Source organism: Alosa pseudoharengus, unplaced genomic scaffold (assembly GCF_046254945.1).
Source record: "Alosa pseudoharengus isolate Yale_2024_CS ecotype anadromous, Long Island Sound unplaced genomic scaffold, YU_APseudo_1.1 YU_APseudo_1.1_scf_6, whole genome shotgun sequence".
Classification (NCBI taxonomy): domain Eukaryota; kingdom Metazoa; phylum Chordata; class Actinopteri; order Clupeiformes; family Clupeidae; genus Alosa; species Alosa pseudoharengus.
The window spans coordinates 42,036,173-42,055,529 of record NW_027468848.1 but is presented as its reverse complement, the minus strand read 5'-3'; the positions used below and the strand labels follow the sequence as shown (position 1 = coordinate 42,055,529).

Below are 19,357 nucleotides of genomic sequence, written 5' to 3'. Positions count from 1 at the left end.
AAATGCATCAATCTGGTGCACTTTGAAAAGAAATTCAGAGGTTAGACTTCATTATCTACAGTATGGATGGAAATATTTGTGCTGTAGCCTAAACTTGCACTTCAGAATTTTAACCATGCACATACAGGTGGAATAATTATAATATTGCAGTAAGTTATGATATTGCCCAACCACAAAGCATATTTTCTTCACAGTTTCACAGTTAAAGGTCCAAAATAGTATTGGCTACATTTCAGCACTCCATAAAATGATATCCTAGTGGCCGTGTTGTTCAGATATCTAAGCTAGTAATCTTGGTCATTGTAATGCCTATCTTCTTTTTTTCAGGACAGTCTGTGATCTGAGAATGTATGATAATATTTGTCTAAGGTAGCCTAATAGGGCCTATGTGTTGTCAGTCTTATATCAAGAAAAAATAACTCTCGTCTCATGATTTTTCTTTCCTTTATATTTTTGTCACTAGGAAGCATACCAGTAGAAATATAGGCTACATTGATATTTGTAGGTGATTGTCTGGAATCTGGCAAATGACAACCATTATGGTGGGATAGGCCTACTCTGGCTAAACAATTTACAAAAAAGTTTGTACTGACATAAATAGTTTACATGAGAATAGGTATACATTATAATTTTGGCCCAAAGTTGGAGACCATGTAGAAATTTGTTGCAATTTCAAAACCGGACTACTCAGGAACCGCTTGTTGTAGGCATACGCTAGAGTTGTTACATAAGTTCATAGTTAATTTTCTCGCAAACCATTTATCACAGCAACTTGGCGCTAATATCGTTGGAAAGCTTAGATTCCGACCGTTCACGTGATATCTGCGTATGATATGTAGCCTATGCTATCTGTGTGACGAGTACTCCGCAATTTTAGTTTAACCTGGACTTGAGCAGCTGGCACGTTCGTGATGAATAGTTTAATAAGTCCCCCGCACAAGTGGTTTCATTTCAAAGATTTTACCGCGCTGCTATTCCACCAATCGAAATAGCCTACCAGAAATATGGGCATTCTAGAACATCTCTGAGGTCTGAGCTGAGCGCTTGCTTTGACTGGCTTGAGCCTGTACGTGAAGGGTGCGCAAATGTAAGTTTGGTCAGTGTTCTCTTTCTTTTTTTTATTCCAATTTCGGGTCTGTCAGTCACAGTGAAAACCGGGGACTTTTCCGGGGACAGCTCCAGCCGGGGACAGGTCACCGAAATCGGGGACTGTCCCCGGAAACCGGGGACGTCTGGTCACCCTATCACAGGTACGCTGGCGATTACGCCGCTCTGTCCGGGGCACCTGTCTTGTGTCTTTTGTTATTTTGTAAATTGTTTGTTTATGTCTTGATGTCACGGGTACGCTGGCGACTACGCCGCTCCGTCCAGCATCGTTTGTCTTTATGTGTCAATGTGTTGTGTGTGGAGCGCTTTGGATTGTACTAAGTACATGTTAAATGCACTTTATAAATAAAAATGACTTGACTTGACTTATCCTGTCAGTTCTAGTTAAAACTAGCTTTTGCTAGTCTTTTTGTGCTTTGTGAGCTCATTGAGAGTACAATGTAACATTTTTACAGAACTTGTTAAATAAACATTGTCAGTGCTGTCACTTTTCTCATCTTCTTTTCTATTGTTAACACCCTTAATATTATATTTAATTAATGATGAAAAAACTATTAACTTGTGCCAAATAGATATTTTAGTAACAATTAACAAATATTAACAAAGGGTTAGGTAATTACTAGTTTGCTATTTATTATGGCACTTTATTATGGAGTGTTACCCAAATTTGCTTAACGCACTGGCAGACAAATTTGCTTGTTTTCAAGATGAGATGTCTTAAAATAAGTCTTTTTTTTTTTATTAAGTCAAATGATTTCACAAGAAAGTCTCTTTATACTGAAAACAATACCAACTAGTTTTTTATCTTGATATAAGATTAATAACACTTGGTTAGATTTTGTTAGATAAGCAGTTTTTGCAATGTAGCACTAGTGCACTGCAAAACATTTAATCTAACCAAGTGTTAATAATCTTCTATTAAGATCAAATAATCTATTTGGTATTGTTTTTAGTATGAAAAGACTTACCTAGTGCTCTCCCGTAAGATCATTTTGACTTAATTTAAGAAGACCTTGACTTATGTTAAGGAGTCTTATCAAGACAAATTTACTCAACGCACTGGCAGACAAATTTGCTTGTTTTTAGGACAAATTTGCTTAACGCACTGGCAGACAAATTAGCTTGTTTTCAGGATGAGATGTCTTAAAATAAGTCAAACTTTTCTTAAACTAAGTCAAATGATTTCATGAAAACGCGCTAGGTAAGTCTCTATACTGAAAACAATACCAACTAGTTTTTTTTATCTTGATATAACATTAATAACACTTGGTTAGATTGTCTTGCAAAAAAAAAGAAGCATGAAATTAAATGAATCCTTACTGAACTTACCAGAGCACCATCTTGATTAGGGAGTTGAAGACCTTACGCTCCCAATATGTGTAATACTGGGCCATGCGCCTAGCCTTACCACTATTGGTCTGCATAATGAGACTCTCCATCTTAGTAAGTAGAGGGCCTATGGCTGTATATCTCCTGCCGAGCAGATTCACATCCTTGACCCTCTCTCTTTCGATTTTCTCAAAGAACTCCTTTACCCCTAAAATAAACCGAAACAGTTCAATCACAAACCCATACAAATGGTAAATTACACTGCAGAGAGGTGTAGCCCTGGCAGCCAAACCATACAGGAAAGCTGTACAGCCAGAATATAATTTCACAATATCTTTTACAATCCCAACACAGAAAAAGTTGGGACATTGTGTAAAATGCAAATAAAAACAGAATGTGATAATCAGCAAATCTCATAAACCCACATTTAGCTGCAAAAAGGAAAGAAAACATATCAAATATGAAAATTACAAATGTAACTATTTCATGCGAACCATACGTTACCATACCATACGTTTAGAACTTATTTTTTATTTATCAGAAATAGTCAGCATAGACAAGTATCCATTACAGTAATCAAACTAAAAAGAAGGATATTTATATACATGGGTCATTCTATACAGTGGGCATCGCTTTCAAATGACCACTTCAGTCGCGCATTACGAGGCGTGAAGCTGCGTGAAGCTTTAGTACCACTTTCAGCCACTGTGCGTCGCTCTGCCACTGTACATAGCTCTGCCTGCCGCCCCTACTGAAAAAGCAGGAGACTTGCCGAGAGTAATCCCAGCCTACGAATTCAATAACAAAATAAATCATGCATAATTAAACATTACCTCGATTTAGGCTACTTGGGTATGTCTTAAGGCTTGACTACACGGTGGTAACGAAAATCGAAATCGAAATTTGCTGTCTACATTATTGTCAGTGTTGGGGGTAACGCAGCTACGCAAATCAAAACAGTGGTGTGATAATTGAGCCAGTAGAGAAATAACTGTTCAGAATTAATCTGTAGCCTTGGGTAGGCTTCTGCAGAAAACAATGTTGTTGCCGATTTAATACTATCTGGCAACGTTTTTAACAGGCTACGCAATAGAGGCTTAGAGAACTATGACCCACGTTTTGGTTTCGTAAATTAATTTGCCCTACTTCTTGACTGCAATGTAGTCAATTGACTGCTTGACATGTCATTTTTATTTTTCTGTACAATAAACAAATTATACATCTGCTTTATGCCGCAGAATTACATTCATATTTGGCTGACTTCTGCAGACGCGCAACAAAACACTGCCAGGCCATCCTTAAAAATATTTTCTTTTGCCGTAACCCGACCGACCCTGTCAATTTAGAACCGACACAAATATTATTTTTTTTCCCCTTTTAGTCCGACCGACTTGCCGGTTGTAAACTTGCGTTAAGACCGACCGATTTTTTTTTACTCTAAACAACCAATACAAATAAAATACTATTTATTTTAGTAGGCCTAAGTATTGTGAATATAAATTGCCTACATACAAACGTAGGCTCTCTTAAATAAAACCCTGTGGCGTCATCTCTACACCATTGGTTTACGCATGTCACACTATGGCCTATACGCTTCGTTTCATTCACACAAACATCTCGACTCAACGCTTATTACTTGGCACGAAGCTCTGGAAGAACTGTGCCCAGAACTGTGCCCAGAGTACACAACTGTTTCACCAGCACATTTAAATGACTTGACTAAAACCGTGCATAACTGGAGGTACACCTGTTATCTGAGCAGTCTGTATGTCCTCATTTTGCGAAATGCGAGGACGATATGAGTCTGTTGCATAGTTGTCCGAGTCACACATAATGTTTGAAAACCACTGGCTCGTAATCACAATAATTTAACACACGACAGTTGGATACTTCATCATGTTCCCATGCCTACATTTTGGTGAGTAGCATAGAGATCGTTAAAACAATAAAGTACACTGCAAAAAATGAATTCTAACCAAGTGTTATTAATCTTATATTAAGATTAAAAAATCTATTTGGTATTGTTTTTAGTATAAAAAGACTTACCTAGCGCCCTCTCAAAAGATAATTTTCACTTAATTTAAGAAGACTTTAACTTATTTTAAGGAGTCTTATCAAGACAAATTTGCTCAACGCATTGGCAGACAAATTTGCTTGTTTTTAGGACAAATTTGCTTAAGGCACTGGCAGACAAATTTGCTTTTTTTCAAGATGTCTTAAAATAAGTCATTTTTTATTTTATTAAGTCAAATGATTTCACAAGAAAGCGCTAGGTAAGTCTCTTTATACTGAAAACAATACCAACTAGTTTTTTTTTTATCTTGATATAAGATTAATAACACTTGGTTAGATTTTGTTAGATAAGCAGTTTTTGCAGTGAACAAGTTACCTGCAGTCCAGAACACACACACTGCAAAAATTGCTTATCTAAGCAAGTGCTATTAATCTTATATCAAGATAAAAAAAACTAGTTGGTATTGTTTTCAGTATAAAGAGACTTACCTAGCGCTTTCTTGTGAAATCATTTGACTTAATAAAAAAAAAAATGACTTATTTTAAGACATCTCATCTTGAAAACAAGCAAATTTGTCTGCCAGTGCGTTAAGCAAATTTGTCCTAAAAACAAGCAAATTTGTCTGCCAGTGCGTTGAGCAAATTTGTCTTGATAAGACTCCTTAAAATAAGTAGCCTGGCGAGCCAGACCCACATTATAATGTAGGGTCTGGGCACTCACCGTTCGCAGTGCTCAGTCCGAGGGTCGGGATAATCAGTTGTCTTTCAAATTCCCTCTGCACGCAATAGGACGCAATAGGATATTTGTTTTCAAGTAGCAGGGAATTCAAGCCAAACCGTTGCAACTCTGCCATCAATCATTATGTTAAGCAACAAACGACTCTATACACGATTTCAATGCCAGATTTAGTTTCGATTTCTAGAGCTCACAAGTCAACGGAGAGTTGCTAGACAGCAAATGTAATTTGCTGCCGCTAGGGGCGCGTCTAGATTTCTAGGCTATAAAATAAGTTAAAGTCTTCTTAAATTAAGTCAAAATGATCTTTTGAGAGGGCGCTAGGTAAGTCTTTTTATACTAAAAACAATACCAAATAGATTTTTTAATCTTAATATAAGATCAATAACACTCGGTTAGAATACATTTTTTGCAGTGCAGAATATTGCAACAGAAAGTTGCCTTTATAATCAACTACTATTTGTTCCAACAGCATTCAAACAAAGCCTTTATAAAAGTGAAAAAAAATATATTCCATAAGAAGTAAAATAAAATACTGTTACTGTAGTAACTGTATCCCAAGCTTCAGCTCCCCACGTCTGTGACAGGCAGACGTGACCGCTAAATTCTCAGCTTGTTTATACCCCACACTGAACGCTAGGCCCATCACTGTGGGGTGCGGTAGCCTAGCCTACTCTCTGGGATTTAAGTCAAGCAATATAACCATACAAATGTTTCAAAATGAGTAATTTCGGCTTTGTCTGAACTGGCAATTGTAGGCTACGTAAAAAATAAACAAGTAGGCCTATTCCCTATCCAATGATATCGGCAAATGTTTGTTTTCCAAAGTAAGAATTTCACTTCACCATGCACCTTCGACAATGAATAGCTCATTACACTTATGTTACTGTTGAACGTAGGCCTAACTGGTATCAGCCTTTCAGACATAGGCTACTCTTAGTAAGGGAAAATGACAACTCCTGAACAGATTCTGGAGCTGAGCGCTCTAGAATCTTTGACTAACAGTCTAAGATAACCACTCGGTGAGTTGCACAGTTTTGAAAACGAACGTTAAGGGTTGTTTTAGGACATGTTTGAGTAGCCTACAGTATGCCCATTGCCAGCCACCCTGAGAAGTCAAAGGCGATTCAAAACGAGTTAGGAAAGTCGAGACAGGACCAATCATCAAAATTTCGGTGTCCACCACTCTAGTTCATCCAAAACAAACCAGGAAAGGGCCTTAAAGTGCTAAAAAACGGAATTTTCCTTTAACGCAACGCAACACAGACCCCGCTTCTCTCGCGTCAGTCACTGACATGAACGAAACACAGAACCCGCTTCTCTCACGGCAGTCACTGACAGTAGCCTAGAATAAATGCATGGGGAAAAAAACTTCCCCATGACAAAGACATCGTAAAACACTGAAAGTTAATATTTTGTCACTATAACATACATCTGTCCTTTGTCAAATGTGTTATGTTCCAAGTAGCCTAGTGCGTAATTCTGCTTCATAAAGTTAAACAAATACATTTGGTTATTTCACAGAAAAATATAAATAGCCAGTTAGGGTCTACAGTGCAGAGTTGGTAAGTTATGGTAGGCCAACTTGGAGTGAACATAAAAACAGGGGAAATTCTTTCTCTAGTAGCTGAGTAGCCTCAGGTGCGCACATAGACATAAGGCCGAACATGCAAGCGCCAATGAATCGTGCTCTCACGACAATCACGCCGTTAAACTTAAATAGGTTAACATCACTCTAAGTTCGCCTTCAAGCAAGGAAAACGATGATTTGAAGACATCATTTGGACAAAATATTTTGTTATTTCACAGAAAAATATAAATAGCCAGTTAGGGTCTACAGTGCAGAGTTGGTAAGTTATGGTAGGCCAACTTGGAGTGAACATACAAACAGGGGAAATTCTTTCTCTAGTAGCTGAGTAGCCTCAGGTGCGCACGTAGACATAAGGCCGAACATGCAAGCGCCAATGAATCGTGCTCTCACGACAATCACGCCGTTAAACTTAAATAGGTTAACATCACTCTAAGTTCGCCTTCAAGCAAGGAAAACGATGATTTGAAGACATCTGTTTCGTTGGAAGGGCAAGGGGTAGCAACAGGGCAACACAGAGATAGGCCCGATGGCAGGGCTGTTATGAGAGTATTAAAATATGGGATATTCTACAGGAAAATGGCAAGACAGCGTTAAAATACGTGAGAAACACAGAAAAAGTTGGCATGCATTGTTTCGGTCCCCGTGCAAAGGGATTATTTGTCATATTATTAATCACATATGATTATTTGTGAAATTGTGCAAACAGGCGCAACACATTTGAAAAGGAAGGACTGGTAGCATGCAAGCTCACGGGAAAGATTGATTTAAGAACGTTATCACAGTGTGTGGCTGTGGCGCAAAGCAGCGCGGGCGGAAGACAGCGACAATTGGCAGGGGAGGGTCATGTCTTTTTTAACAATTCTGTCGGAGGGTCATTGAACAATTTCTAGCAGGCAAGGGAGGGTCATGCAACTTTTGACTGAAGCACTCAAAATTCCTCCGGTGGCCCCTTCAATAAATAACGAACAGTCCCTAGATTGCTGCTGGGCTATATGTCTTGGTTCATGTCTGTTAACAACTCATTGCCGTCAAACGCGTAGCCTATCTCGCGGTTGCATCCATTACAAACAAACATGCAATGTGAACGTCTGGGATTGGGAAGAGCACTAAATGATCTACTGAATAAGCACAAAGTCAAACCTTTAAATGAAAAACATAAAAAATAATTTTTAATAATCAAAAAAATAATAAAGTAAACTTGTGAACATCAAAAATCGTTTATCGCCTGTAACTCCGTGATAACAGGACGTAACAGGAAGGCATTTGGCTGAGCAACGGAGGTTAATATGCTCTATATTTTGTCCAAATTGTTGCACTCGGAGAAAACCAGAATGTTTAATTTGTCCTGCGTTTCTTCTACGGCTGCAAACGGGATTCACTCGCAGTTAACCAAATATTTCTTTATTAGGGCAGGGCAGGCATATTTCTGGCTATTAAATTATTTCTAAACCAGTCTGCTAAAGTCTGTAGTGAAGTCTGTGTAGGGTTTTCCAGGCTCCATTTCTTTTTACGAGACACCCTGCTCACTTGAGCCATCTACCGGTTGTTTGGGTTGTTGCAGCGTCTCACTGGGAAAATACAAATTAAAGTCGCGTGATACCGCGTGATCCCACGCGCGGACCGCGAGCATGGCCGTAGCTACCATAGAGGACACCGAGGTCATGTCCTCGGTATTTTTTTCTTCAAGTTTAGTTTCATCTATTAAGTAGGCTAGGCTACAAATAGGCCTAGCCGACGAGACAATTATCTTTGCATCAACAGACCGTCACGTGATAGCCTACCTCTGACATGTCAAAACGAAAGTAGAGTCGAGTCGGCTATCGCGGAGTGTGTCCTAAACTAATTAACGAACGCAACGCAGCTCACATAGTTTAAAAATAAACTGAAAAATAAACTTGACGTCTTGTTAATTTCTGCCAGTAGGCTAATCCTAATTCACCTGACCTGAACAAAGGCTGTCACAAAGTTAACGTTTGGAAAGCCAGCAGAAGAGCAGACAGAGAAGGAGGGAAGGTGAGAAATGTAGGCCTAATTGGTTGAATACAATAACTAGATGCAATAGGGCTACCAATGAGATGCTACTGTAAATAACGAAAATGTATGTTGAAATTCAGTGGAGATGCAGTTAGCTAACCTGCATTGCAGAGGCGGACAGAGTACACAGCTTCATTACTTGAGTAAAAGTACAGATACCCTTTGCTAAATTTTACTCAAATACAAGTAAAAGTAGAACAGTCAGATGTCTACTTAAGTAAAAGTACTGAAGTACTTGTTTTTAAAAGTACTTGAGTATCAAGAGTACAAGAGTAGCCTACATTTTCTAAATATTGCATTACTACTGCCACAGTGCTTACATTTATGTACAGAAACGTACATGGAGTAATGAAAAATTTTAATGTTAATACCTTGGAGAATGTAAAATGAATTGGAAGTAAAATCAAGTCATTTTCATCTTTTTACCATGTTGCCAGGGATGGGGCAGTATTTCTAATACATGTATTTAAAATACGTATTTCAAATACAAAATACTATTTTGTAATTGAAACACTTGAAGCGAAAACTATCATTAACTTGTTCAGAAAATTGAAATAGTCTGGCGAGGTGGGGCCACAGGTTGGCACATTCCCGGGATGGACCTGCTGCGTCTTCATCCATTGTTTCGTCCATGGTTTCGGCTCTTATCTAAATCTGACCATGGAGTTGACTTTGAAGAAGTCTGAAGGTGATTGCTGATAGGCTGTCCCAATCAGTGGCGCCTGCACAATCCAATCACATTTGAGAGGGAAACAACAAATTGAGGGTTTCCGAGATTTTTATTTTTTCCTTTGTACTCACGGTTATGGATAGAAATGTAGTGGAGTAAAGAGTACAATATTTGCCTCTCAAATGTACTTGAGTAAAGTCATGAGTACTCCCCAAAAATGATACTCGAGTAAAGTACAGATCCCTCAAAATTGTACTCAAGTACTGTACTCAAGTAAATGTAGGCTACTCCGTTACTGTCCGGCTCTGCTGCATTGTAAACAAAGCTATATCAATGTTATATAGGATGGATAATGTTGTGAAGGATATTATCTCATGGCACAAATATTACCTATTGTCAAATTATATCAATTATATTATTGTTCAGTAATTTAGAGACTTGTTGTTTTAAGAAATCCAACACAGGAGACAGGGGATAGAAATCAGGCAGTTGAGAAGAAAGAGGAGAAGAGGGAAATGATAGGTGAAGGGCCCTCCTAAGTGAGAGTCAAGATGTGACACTCACTGTGTCAGAAGGTAGCCTACAAGATCTGCAGCCTATGACTATGACCCTGCAAATTATGCAACATGCTAATTATGCAACATTTGATGGCTCGGAAGAACCTCCTAGCATTTCTAGCGACGCCCCTGACCTCGGTATTTGAAAAATCCTGGCTACGGCCTTAACCGCGAGTGAAGCTGGCCAAGTCGAAGCACTGCCCACTGTAATTCAGGATACATTTCCCGTCTCCATGATTTAGTTATTATCAAAAATATAAATCTTTATGGAATTCATTTTGAACAAAATGCTAATAAAACACCTTTTCACCAATAACAATGTCCTATATTTATTGTAGACCCAATTTATCGACAAAATATTAATTAAATTACTTCTACACCCCATATTATTTACTGATCTACTTTTTGGAGATTAATTTACTAACTGTTATAACATCAGTTATATACAATGTCTATTTTCTGTATTATGCAAGATTTAAGTTTAAAAAAATATATAATTTTGGTCCATCTCAAAGTTCTTGTCAACTCTGTTAACTCTGTTATAAAACTGCTTAAAATCCACACAGACTTTGAATATGAAGCATGAGAGATGTCAATTCCTCTGACAGGAAACTTTAGAAAGGCAGTGAGATGTTAAGCTTCTTCTCTCATTAATTTGAACAAAATGTTGAGGATACACCAACAGTAGATTAATTATTCGTCAACTCTGTTATTGCGTTATTGGAGTGAAACTCTCACTCAATCTTTAAAAAACAACAATATGATTAAAAGCCATGAAATTGTGGTTTTATACATATCATGCAGTAACTAGTTTGAGGTTAGGATGTGGAGCTAAGCCACAAAATGATGGGAAATGTCAACTCTGTTATCATAAAAGCGTTGCTGAGATATGACCTTACTTACTGTTTGCCAGCTTCGCAGCTGATTTGAAAACACTTTTGAAAATCAAAAATCCTTCTGGTAACTTTTGTAACCCATGGTCTGAAGATCATCTACGTCAAGTTTCATGAATATCTGACAAAATGTGTAACCCATGAAAATGTACTTTTGCTTTCGCTAAAATCCAAAATATGGCCGATACCGTTCCTGGCGGAAATTGACGTAATGCGTTGAAATTGGCTTGATCCAAGGATTCAAGCAGTACAGTGCCTAATTTTTGAAAATCCGGCATACAGGTCAAAAGTTACATGCATTAATGCAACGTCCAAAATGGCAAAACGCCTAGGCTAATTGCAGCGCCCCTTAGGGGTCAAAAAACACCAAAATTATTTTGCATCCTCACATTGAAGGACAAAATTTGTGACCTGTGAAAGATTAGTAATAAAAATAATTCTGTGGAAATGCATGGATTACAGTTTCTTCCAGTAGCAGCAACTGGAATCCATGCATTTCCACGGAATTATTTTTGGAATCTGATACCTGTTCATTCTTACTCGTCGCTCAACTTATCGTGACTAAATTCAAGATGGCTGCAAACGCTAAACTTCGAGAAGATACTGTCTGTATAAATCGTCTTGTAAGTAAACTACCAGTGCTTTTTCAAAGTTCTCAATGTCTCGTTTTAAATGTCAGGGCCCTCGGAAGTCTACCAATGAAGTGTGGAGATACATTGAGCCTCGTAAATGGTGTAAAACAGTGATTTATTTGCATGGCTATGCCGATGCCCGAGGCACCACCATTAACCGCCTTGTTGGTAGCATCGGCTAACTAGTGCCAGATTTCGGAGTGCAGGGGACAAGCCGAGATGGGCTATGAGACATACGTTCACACTCTGTATCATGTTTCAAAACACTTTAGGTCAAAATCACACCGGAATTCTCCTTTAAGAATTGACACTTCATTCACCATCAAGGTGATTCACGCAGCTGGGTGAAATGTAAGTACAACTGCAGCCGCTTGGGGGCAGCATAGTCCGCTGTGGCGTTCCACGGTCGAACCGGACGGAGCATTCGACAGCAAGGGCTGTGATTGGCCGAGTTTTCAGTGCCTTTATCTGTGTTTTTAGCAGCCCCTGAAACATGCTAGTCCACTGTAGCCTTTAAGCTTTGTACATAATGTTAAACATAGTTTTGGATTCAGTGGCAAGATGTCTTGATTGTGCAGTGCCTGTCTCTCAGTAATGTTTTAAAATGTCCTACCCAATAGGCCTAATCGAAGCAGATAGTGTTCTGACGGTCGAGTGGGTTAATGCGCGTTTTTCCACACTGCAAAAAATGAATTCTAACCAAGTGTTATTGATCTTATATTAAGATTAAAAAATCTATTTGGTATTGTTTTTAGTATGAAAAGACTTACCTAGCGCCCTCTCAAAAGATCATTTTGACTTAATTTAAGAAGACTAACTTATTTTAAGGAGTCTTATCAAGACAAATTTGCTCAACGCACTGGCAGACAAATTTGCTTGTTTTTAGGACAAATTTGCTTAACGCACTGGCAGACAAATTTGCTTGTTTTCAAGATGAGATGTCTTAAAATAAGTCAATTTATTTTTAAATTAAGTCAAATGATTTCACAAGAAAGCGCTAGGTAAGTCTCTTTATACTGAAAACAATACCAACTAGTTATTTTTATCTTGATATAAGATTAATAACACTTGGTTAGATTATGTTAGATAAGCAGTTTTTGCAGTGCAGAACAGGTCTGCAACTTTCAGGCAGTTCTGAGTTCGAATCTAGGCAGGAGCAGAGCCATATAAAGGCCTATTGTTATCATTTTTTGTAAGGTGTTGCTCCTGGCAATACTTGTTTATAAGACGTTTGGTGATTAGCTGATAGCTGTGTTTGGGACACATTAAACGTTCTTTATAATGAGCGCATACGGGGAGTAAAACGGCTGTTACGCGCTGTTACAACTGTAGGCTACAATGATTGCAATACAAAAATATGCGCTTTTTTGGCAAGATTGACCTTGGTTAGACTCTGCATGTTATTTCTCCGTATGGAAAATAAAGTCAGTTTTCGACACACGTCTGTTATTAGTTCAATAACAAGTGTTCCTTGTTAAAACATGTGACTAGTGAAACTCAAATGGTTTTAGAAATATTTAGCCAAAGCCAAAAAGTGTTAGAGAGAAGGAGAGACGCCGGTGCAGCTCAGATGTCTTCTTAATTTTCTTTATTCTTTAGTAAAAGGTGCAGAACATTATTAAACTTTGACTAACGTTTCGATGTTCGTTAGTCAAAAACATCGACACATCGAAACGTTAGTCAAAGTTTAATAATGTTCTGCAGCTTTTACTAAAGAATAAAGAAAATTAAGAAGACATCTGAGCTGCACCGGCGTCTCTCCTTCTCTCTAAAATATCTGTCCTGGCCTGGTTGCACCGGATTGTCGCCAAACGACAGAAGCGCGGAGAACCCTCCTTTGTCTACCAAAAAGTGTTACTTTGTGCCCCGCGCTCCCCCACTGCTTGTGAAAGAAGGGGGTGGGGGAGGGGGGCTTAACGTGAAAAAGCTTAATGTCCCAAAACGGCAACAAGTCATAATGGTAGGCTACAGGAAGTGGGGGGAGGGTATGGGATGACCAGAGCCGTCTTCGCTGTGCTATTCAGAAAGCATCTTCTATTGTCTTTCCAGGCGCACACAGCTCGTTACCATATAGCCTATCGAGTGCCTTAACAGATAGGCTCTGCTCTTGGGTTTGGCCTCACAGCGAACTTGCAGTTTGTTAAATAAAGCGATGCAGATTACATTATTTATTTCTGATTAATTGCGTCTTTTGATGTCTTTTGCAACATCTGCTTGTTAGGCTGGGCTACTGTCAATGACCTGTACAGGTAAATGTTCAACAATTGCTGGTGTAGGCCTACAGGCTATAATCAATTAGGGACTGCGTTATTTATTTAAGGGGCTACCGGAGGAGTTTTGGGAGCATTAGTCAAAAAAGACGTGACCCTCCCTCGCCAGCAAGAAATTTTTCTATGACCCTCCAAAGTGATTGAGAAAAAACGCATGACCCTCCCCAGTCCCAACAATTTATTGATGCCTTCTGCAGGCTACTGGGTCAATTTGGGAGCTTGCATGCTACGACACCTTCCTTGAAATGCCTTGAAAAGGCTGTCATTTGCACAATTCCACAAATAATCACCGGGACCGAAACAAACCTGTCAACTTTTCCCGGGTTTATCGCGTATTTTAACTTTTTCCTCGATGTCTTAGGAGGAGCTGCAGGGCCGTCGCAAGGGGGTGCGAGGCCCTGTGCGAACTTGACAGATGCATGAACTTACGTGCATGAAATCATGCGATAGCTTACTTTACACATAGCCAAGGCTACCGTCGGTGCATTTTAGTAGCCTAGTCTAATAAGCTACACCAGCTTGTCTTTAAGAGGGGAAATTGTATAGCCTATAACATTAGCTGAGTCACATACTTGGCCATATGGTGTTTATCATAGGCTACATCACGAAACCAAATAGTGTAACAAAGGCGAACACTTTAACAGGGGAAATTAATTGGGCATGAATCATTGTGCTGAACGGTATTTGTCAATGAGCAGAAACACACACAACATTCAAACTGTTGATAAGATGTGCACTATGGAAACTGGTCTGTAGGCTAACACTGGACAAATAAATGACACTGACTCGCCATATCCTGACTCTGAAAAAACATTGTCTTGCTTTGCCGCAAGCTCAGCAATGAAATCAATGGCATACAATTAAATAACATCCACAATACAGAGAGGATATAAAACACCTATTACCCTAGTTCCTGAAAGAATATTGAATTAAAATATTCAACCTGGTAGATCTCCAGTTTTGTCTGGGGCTGGGAATTTGAAGAGGTTTGCTGTCTCCATGGAGAGGAGTTTTGCATCTATGTCCCTTTCATTTTTCTGAATTTGGTTTACAAGTGACTCAAATTTGGAGGTCGCTTGGGAGCCACGATTAATAAATTCAGAGATACCTGGGAGAAAAATAGATAACTGTAAAACACCACAATGCAATGAATGTGTTAAATAAAATGACACAGATGTCCAATACAAGACGACATGACTTCATGATGTCATTTTCTGGCTTTTCAAACTTAAAGAAGAGTTCTAGTGATTTTTCACATAGATCTCTTTCTCGAGGTCACCGAGTACTGTCAGTACAAAAAAACAGCTGGAGCTGCCAGGCAGCTACAGTGGTACACTCTGGGGTTCATGAGTCCTTATGTTCATGCTCCCAATGCAGCACTGTTTACCTAGCAGCTCAAGCTGTTGGCTGCAGTAATTCAAGATAGGTAGAACTGATTGTTTTCAGGGGGTTTTCTACTGATAGTACTCAGGTGTGGAATGTATTTTTCATATTTGTAACTTTTATACTTTTTGAACTATTAATTAAAAACTATTACAAATGTCCCCATAGACTTAACATTGGCGATTATGGCATCACAATAGGGCACTTACAGTAGAATCCTATGCCAAGTGTTCTGGCCACCTCCAGCACTGTCTGTCTCAGGCTTTAAGCATACAATCTGGCTCTCTTAAGACTACATATCCTGTTCAACTGTTTCCTCTGCCCACAACTGTTTCAAAATAAAAGTCTCCACTACAATAATTCCCTATTAAATAATTTAACCATTTAAACTATCCAACTATTTAACTGTTCAACTATTCCAACTGTCAGTTATCATCAACTATGCCTCTAGCCTACTGACCTCAAGAAACAAAGATCTATGTGAAACATCACCAGAATTATTTTTTAAAATATAATGCATACCGAGAATAAGATAGTATGGTCAAACTAAAATGTAACTACCCAGGGCATTCCAATTCAATCGTTTGAATCCAGCACGCATTACCCTCCGGAGCTCATGGATTTGTTCTGACAGTAGATAAAACTCTGCATCATTCAGACAATCCATCAGTGAATGAAAGCGGTTCACTAGGCTCTTCAAGCCATCCATATATCTGAAAATATAGCATATATCCAGATCAAATTTGCTCTGAAAAGGTTAGGTGTCCCACATGCACATATAATAATACTACTAATAATAATAATAACAATAACTAAAATGCAATTTCAAGGAATTATCTTACCAGTGAATAAAAATGCAAAAATTGTGATATAAAATATCATGTATAGTTAAAACAGATAATGTAGAGATAGTTACTAAGGTGTTACCAGGATAGACATGGTGGTTGCTATGCTAATTAAAGAAGCTGCTACTGTATACCGGTTGCTAGGCTATTCATGTTGGTTGTAGAGATGCACCGATAAGGAAGTTTAAGGGTCATTAGCAATAACCGTTATCGGTCTGTTGTGGCTGTTACAAATACGATAACCGATAATATTCCTATTGAAAAAAAACATGTGAAAAATGAATTGGGAAAAACCAGCAAGGTCGGCGTCTGCGCCTACACTTTTGACCCGTGTATTGCTTGGTGCGTCCGCTCCCAAAAAGTAGTGATCACTTAAGGTAATGAAACAAGGAGGCGCACACAGACGTTTCGGACCTAGTCCATTTTCAGGTCCTACTGGAGACATTGAAAATGGACTAGGTCCGAAACGTCTGTTGCTCCAGTTTTAGCCTCTGACTTCTTTTGTAACTTTTCGGCTACAATACACATTTTTCCACACAAGTCTTGTGTGCGCCTCCTTGTTTCATTACCAAAAGTGAATTGGGGACAGCATTTAATAAGCATCATGCAAGCATTGCAGTAATTTTACCTACCACCAATGATGGACAGAACTCATAATAGTCCTCAACAGACACGGCTCGTTCACTTGGGCAGGAGGGGCAGAGCCCTACTAAAATATCACAAAATATTTTTTAAATAAAATGTTGTTTGTTTATTATTGTAATCAGTGGCAACTTACTCAATCATGTTACATTTTTGTATGATTTGCAAAGAAATTTCGAAAAGATCGCAAAGATCTCGTTGATCATATCCGTAGTTGTTGTAGGCCTACTGTAACGTTACATGAAGAAATTGAACAGCGTCTGCTGTTTGTCTATGTAAATCTGTCGACCGATAATGGAACTGCAGCTAGAGCGCGGTTAGTAGAAGGTCGGGTGGGCAGATCATGCCACTGCCCACCCTATACGACGTCAGAATTTACTGTAATATGCCTACTGTACTGTAGGTATGCCTACTGTATTAGTCCGCACGAAGTTTGTGAGGTCAGACAGACAGACAGTTGAAAATGGCGAGTGAACAGCGTGTGTGCAATAGTGTGGAGTTTCTCTTAAAGAACTCATTCGAAAGACTTGAGTTTGTAGTTAAATTAGCTATCAAAGACCTAGGACCTGATCAGCCCGACAACAACATCGTATACCAACAAACAAAGGACAAGAGTCGGTCATTTAATCGGACATTTTCACGTTCGTGGTAGGCCATACAGTATGTCTGATAAGAAGCTCTAGTTGTCCTGAACGCAATAAAATGTTCTGTTTTCCATGCCTGCTTTTCCGATCTTCTGGGGGACAAGGGGATGTTTGGAGTAGGGTAGTGTAGGTATGTGTGACATAAAACATTTTTCAGAGAAGGCAAAAAACATGAGGCTAGCATCTGAGTTGTGCAAATTAGCCATGCTGGGGAAAGCTAATATTGCAGCACAACTCAATGAGGGCTAGCCTACAGTGTAAGTGCGAAATCGTGTACGAGTTTGTTCACCTGAGAGTGACACAGATAAAGTAAGGCTGATTGCACAGACATTTGATGGGGCTATGTCGAGAGGAGCATCTGGTGGAGTGCGTAAGAAAGTGCAAGACGTGTAGGCCCTTGCTATGCACATCAATTGAACCTGGTGATGGGAAAGGCTGCGTCAGCAGCATCCTCAGTGCGTGTCTTCTTCTCGGATCTTTATGGTTTCTCCGCTTTTTTCACAAGATCTCTGAAAAGATTTAAAAGCTTATTTTGGAGTGTTTCGAAATAATTGAAACATCTGGAGATTTTGATACAATCTCAGTTAGAGAGGCTAAAGGGTTTAATTTCTCGAATGCTCTTAGATCCCGAGTTTTTATTCCTTTTAGACCTGTTAATATGCCCCGGGTAGTGCTCTATGCACAGCTGCAGAAAAGAGCAATGGATGCCGTGGAGGCACACAGGGTTACAGACAAGTTTGTGGCCAACATGAGAACGATAGGCCTACGTGAGGTCCCGTGCATTTGTGCAAAACATACCGGTGTCCAGGATAAGCGCAGGTCCGCTTCTAACTTTGCGCAAATTGCCTATGAAGTGTGTGACAATCATACCGCCACTGACAGATTCCGACCGACATTCACTGGCCATTTGTCTGCCGCCATCCTATTTGATAGTTCAAGCTTCCTCAAATTTTCCAAATCATTCCCCAAGGAGCTCGTAAAAAAACTGCCCTTTTACGTGTATGTGTCACTTAATATTAATTTCTATACAAACCACGGTGGACACGCAAGCACTCATTCCAAAACCCCCCCATAAACACAGAATGTTTACCTTTTTAATGAATAGCCTACTTTTAATTTACTCTTTGAAGTTGAGCTGGCTCTTGAACACAATAATTTCGTTACTTATAATTTATTTTATGAGTAGGCCTACATGACAATAAACAACTTGAACTTGACTGAGAGCTGAGTGGTGTAAGGTGGCATGAAGCCTACGCTTGGAACTCCAGTGGAATTTTGATTTCGCAACGAATTCTCGGTTAATTTGTTTCCTTCTTGAGCTTTTCCCCTAAAGTAGTTCTCCACTGATCTGAGCTAATGAGCTGATTACCGGTACCTGCCTTGTAGCTTTTATTTGTCTGGAATCTCACAATTTTATACTTCACTTCTTATAAATAAAATAACATTAAGTAGGCTAACCATAGGTTAATAATGCATGAACAAAACGGTGTTTTGACCGCAAATGCATGGTAACATTATGGGATTCCATTCCCCAGATTTCGCTCATAGCCTAGCCATCGAAAGAAAGAGCCGTAAAAATGAACAAAATCTCCGTGGACCGCCCTTAGTGTGCGTCCAGCTGCCGGTGACCTGGAACTATGCCACATTTTTTTACTTGATCATCAGACTCTGCCCCGCCTATTTGTCAACCCAGGAGCCGCTACTGGTCCTCAAGGGTACAGCAGTCAACAAAATAGCAGTAGCCTAGGCCTATATGTGGCTCCTTTAAGTGAACCTGACATCAGTAAGTTGCGAATGAGTGGCCAGCCACAGTGTATGAATCGTTTTCATATTTATGGAGTAAATCAGTTTGTGAGGGAAACTTATGTTTAGTTTTAACTGCGGGTAACTGAATAAAGCTGCAACTCCTCCGACTGTATCTTGTGTCACTCTGTTGCGCACAACCTGCTGCAGCAGAAATGAAAGGGGTTAGCACCGAAGGTTTAAGGTTAAGTTGTTTTACCCGACATTG

General features: G+C 39.2%; 1 protein-coding gene across 1 annotated transcript in view; it reads right to left on the bottom strand.

Annotated features, from left to right (window-relative positions):
- The window catches only part of dnah10 (dynein axonemal heavy chain 10), a 394,370-nt gene that overhangs the window by 261,770 nt on the left and 113,243 nt on the right, over positions 1-19,357 (bottom strand). The window contains exons 15-17 of the mRNA XM_076271417.1: positions 15,777-15,928; positions 14,776-14,940; positions 2,437-2,644 (exon numbers count right to left, since the gene is read on the bottom strand). Of these exons, the coding sequence (XP_076127532.1) occupies positions 2,437-2,644; positions 14,776-14,940; positions 15,777-15,928 (525 nt within the window). The remainder of the gene's footprint in view (positions 1-2,436; positions 2,645-14,775; positions 14,941-15,776; positions 15,929-19,357) is intronic.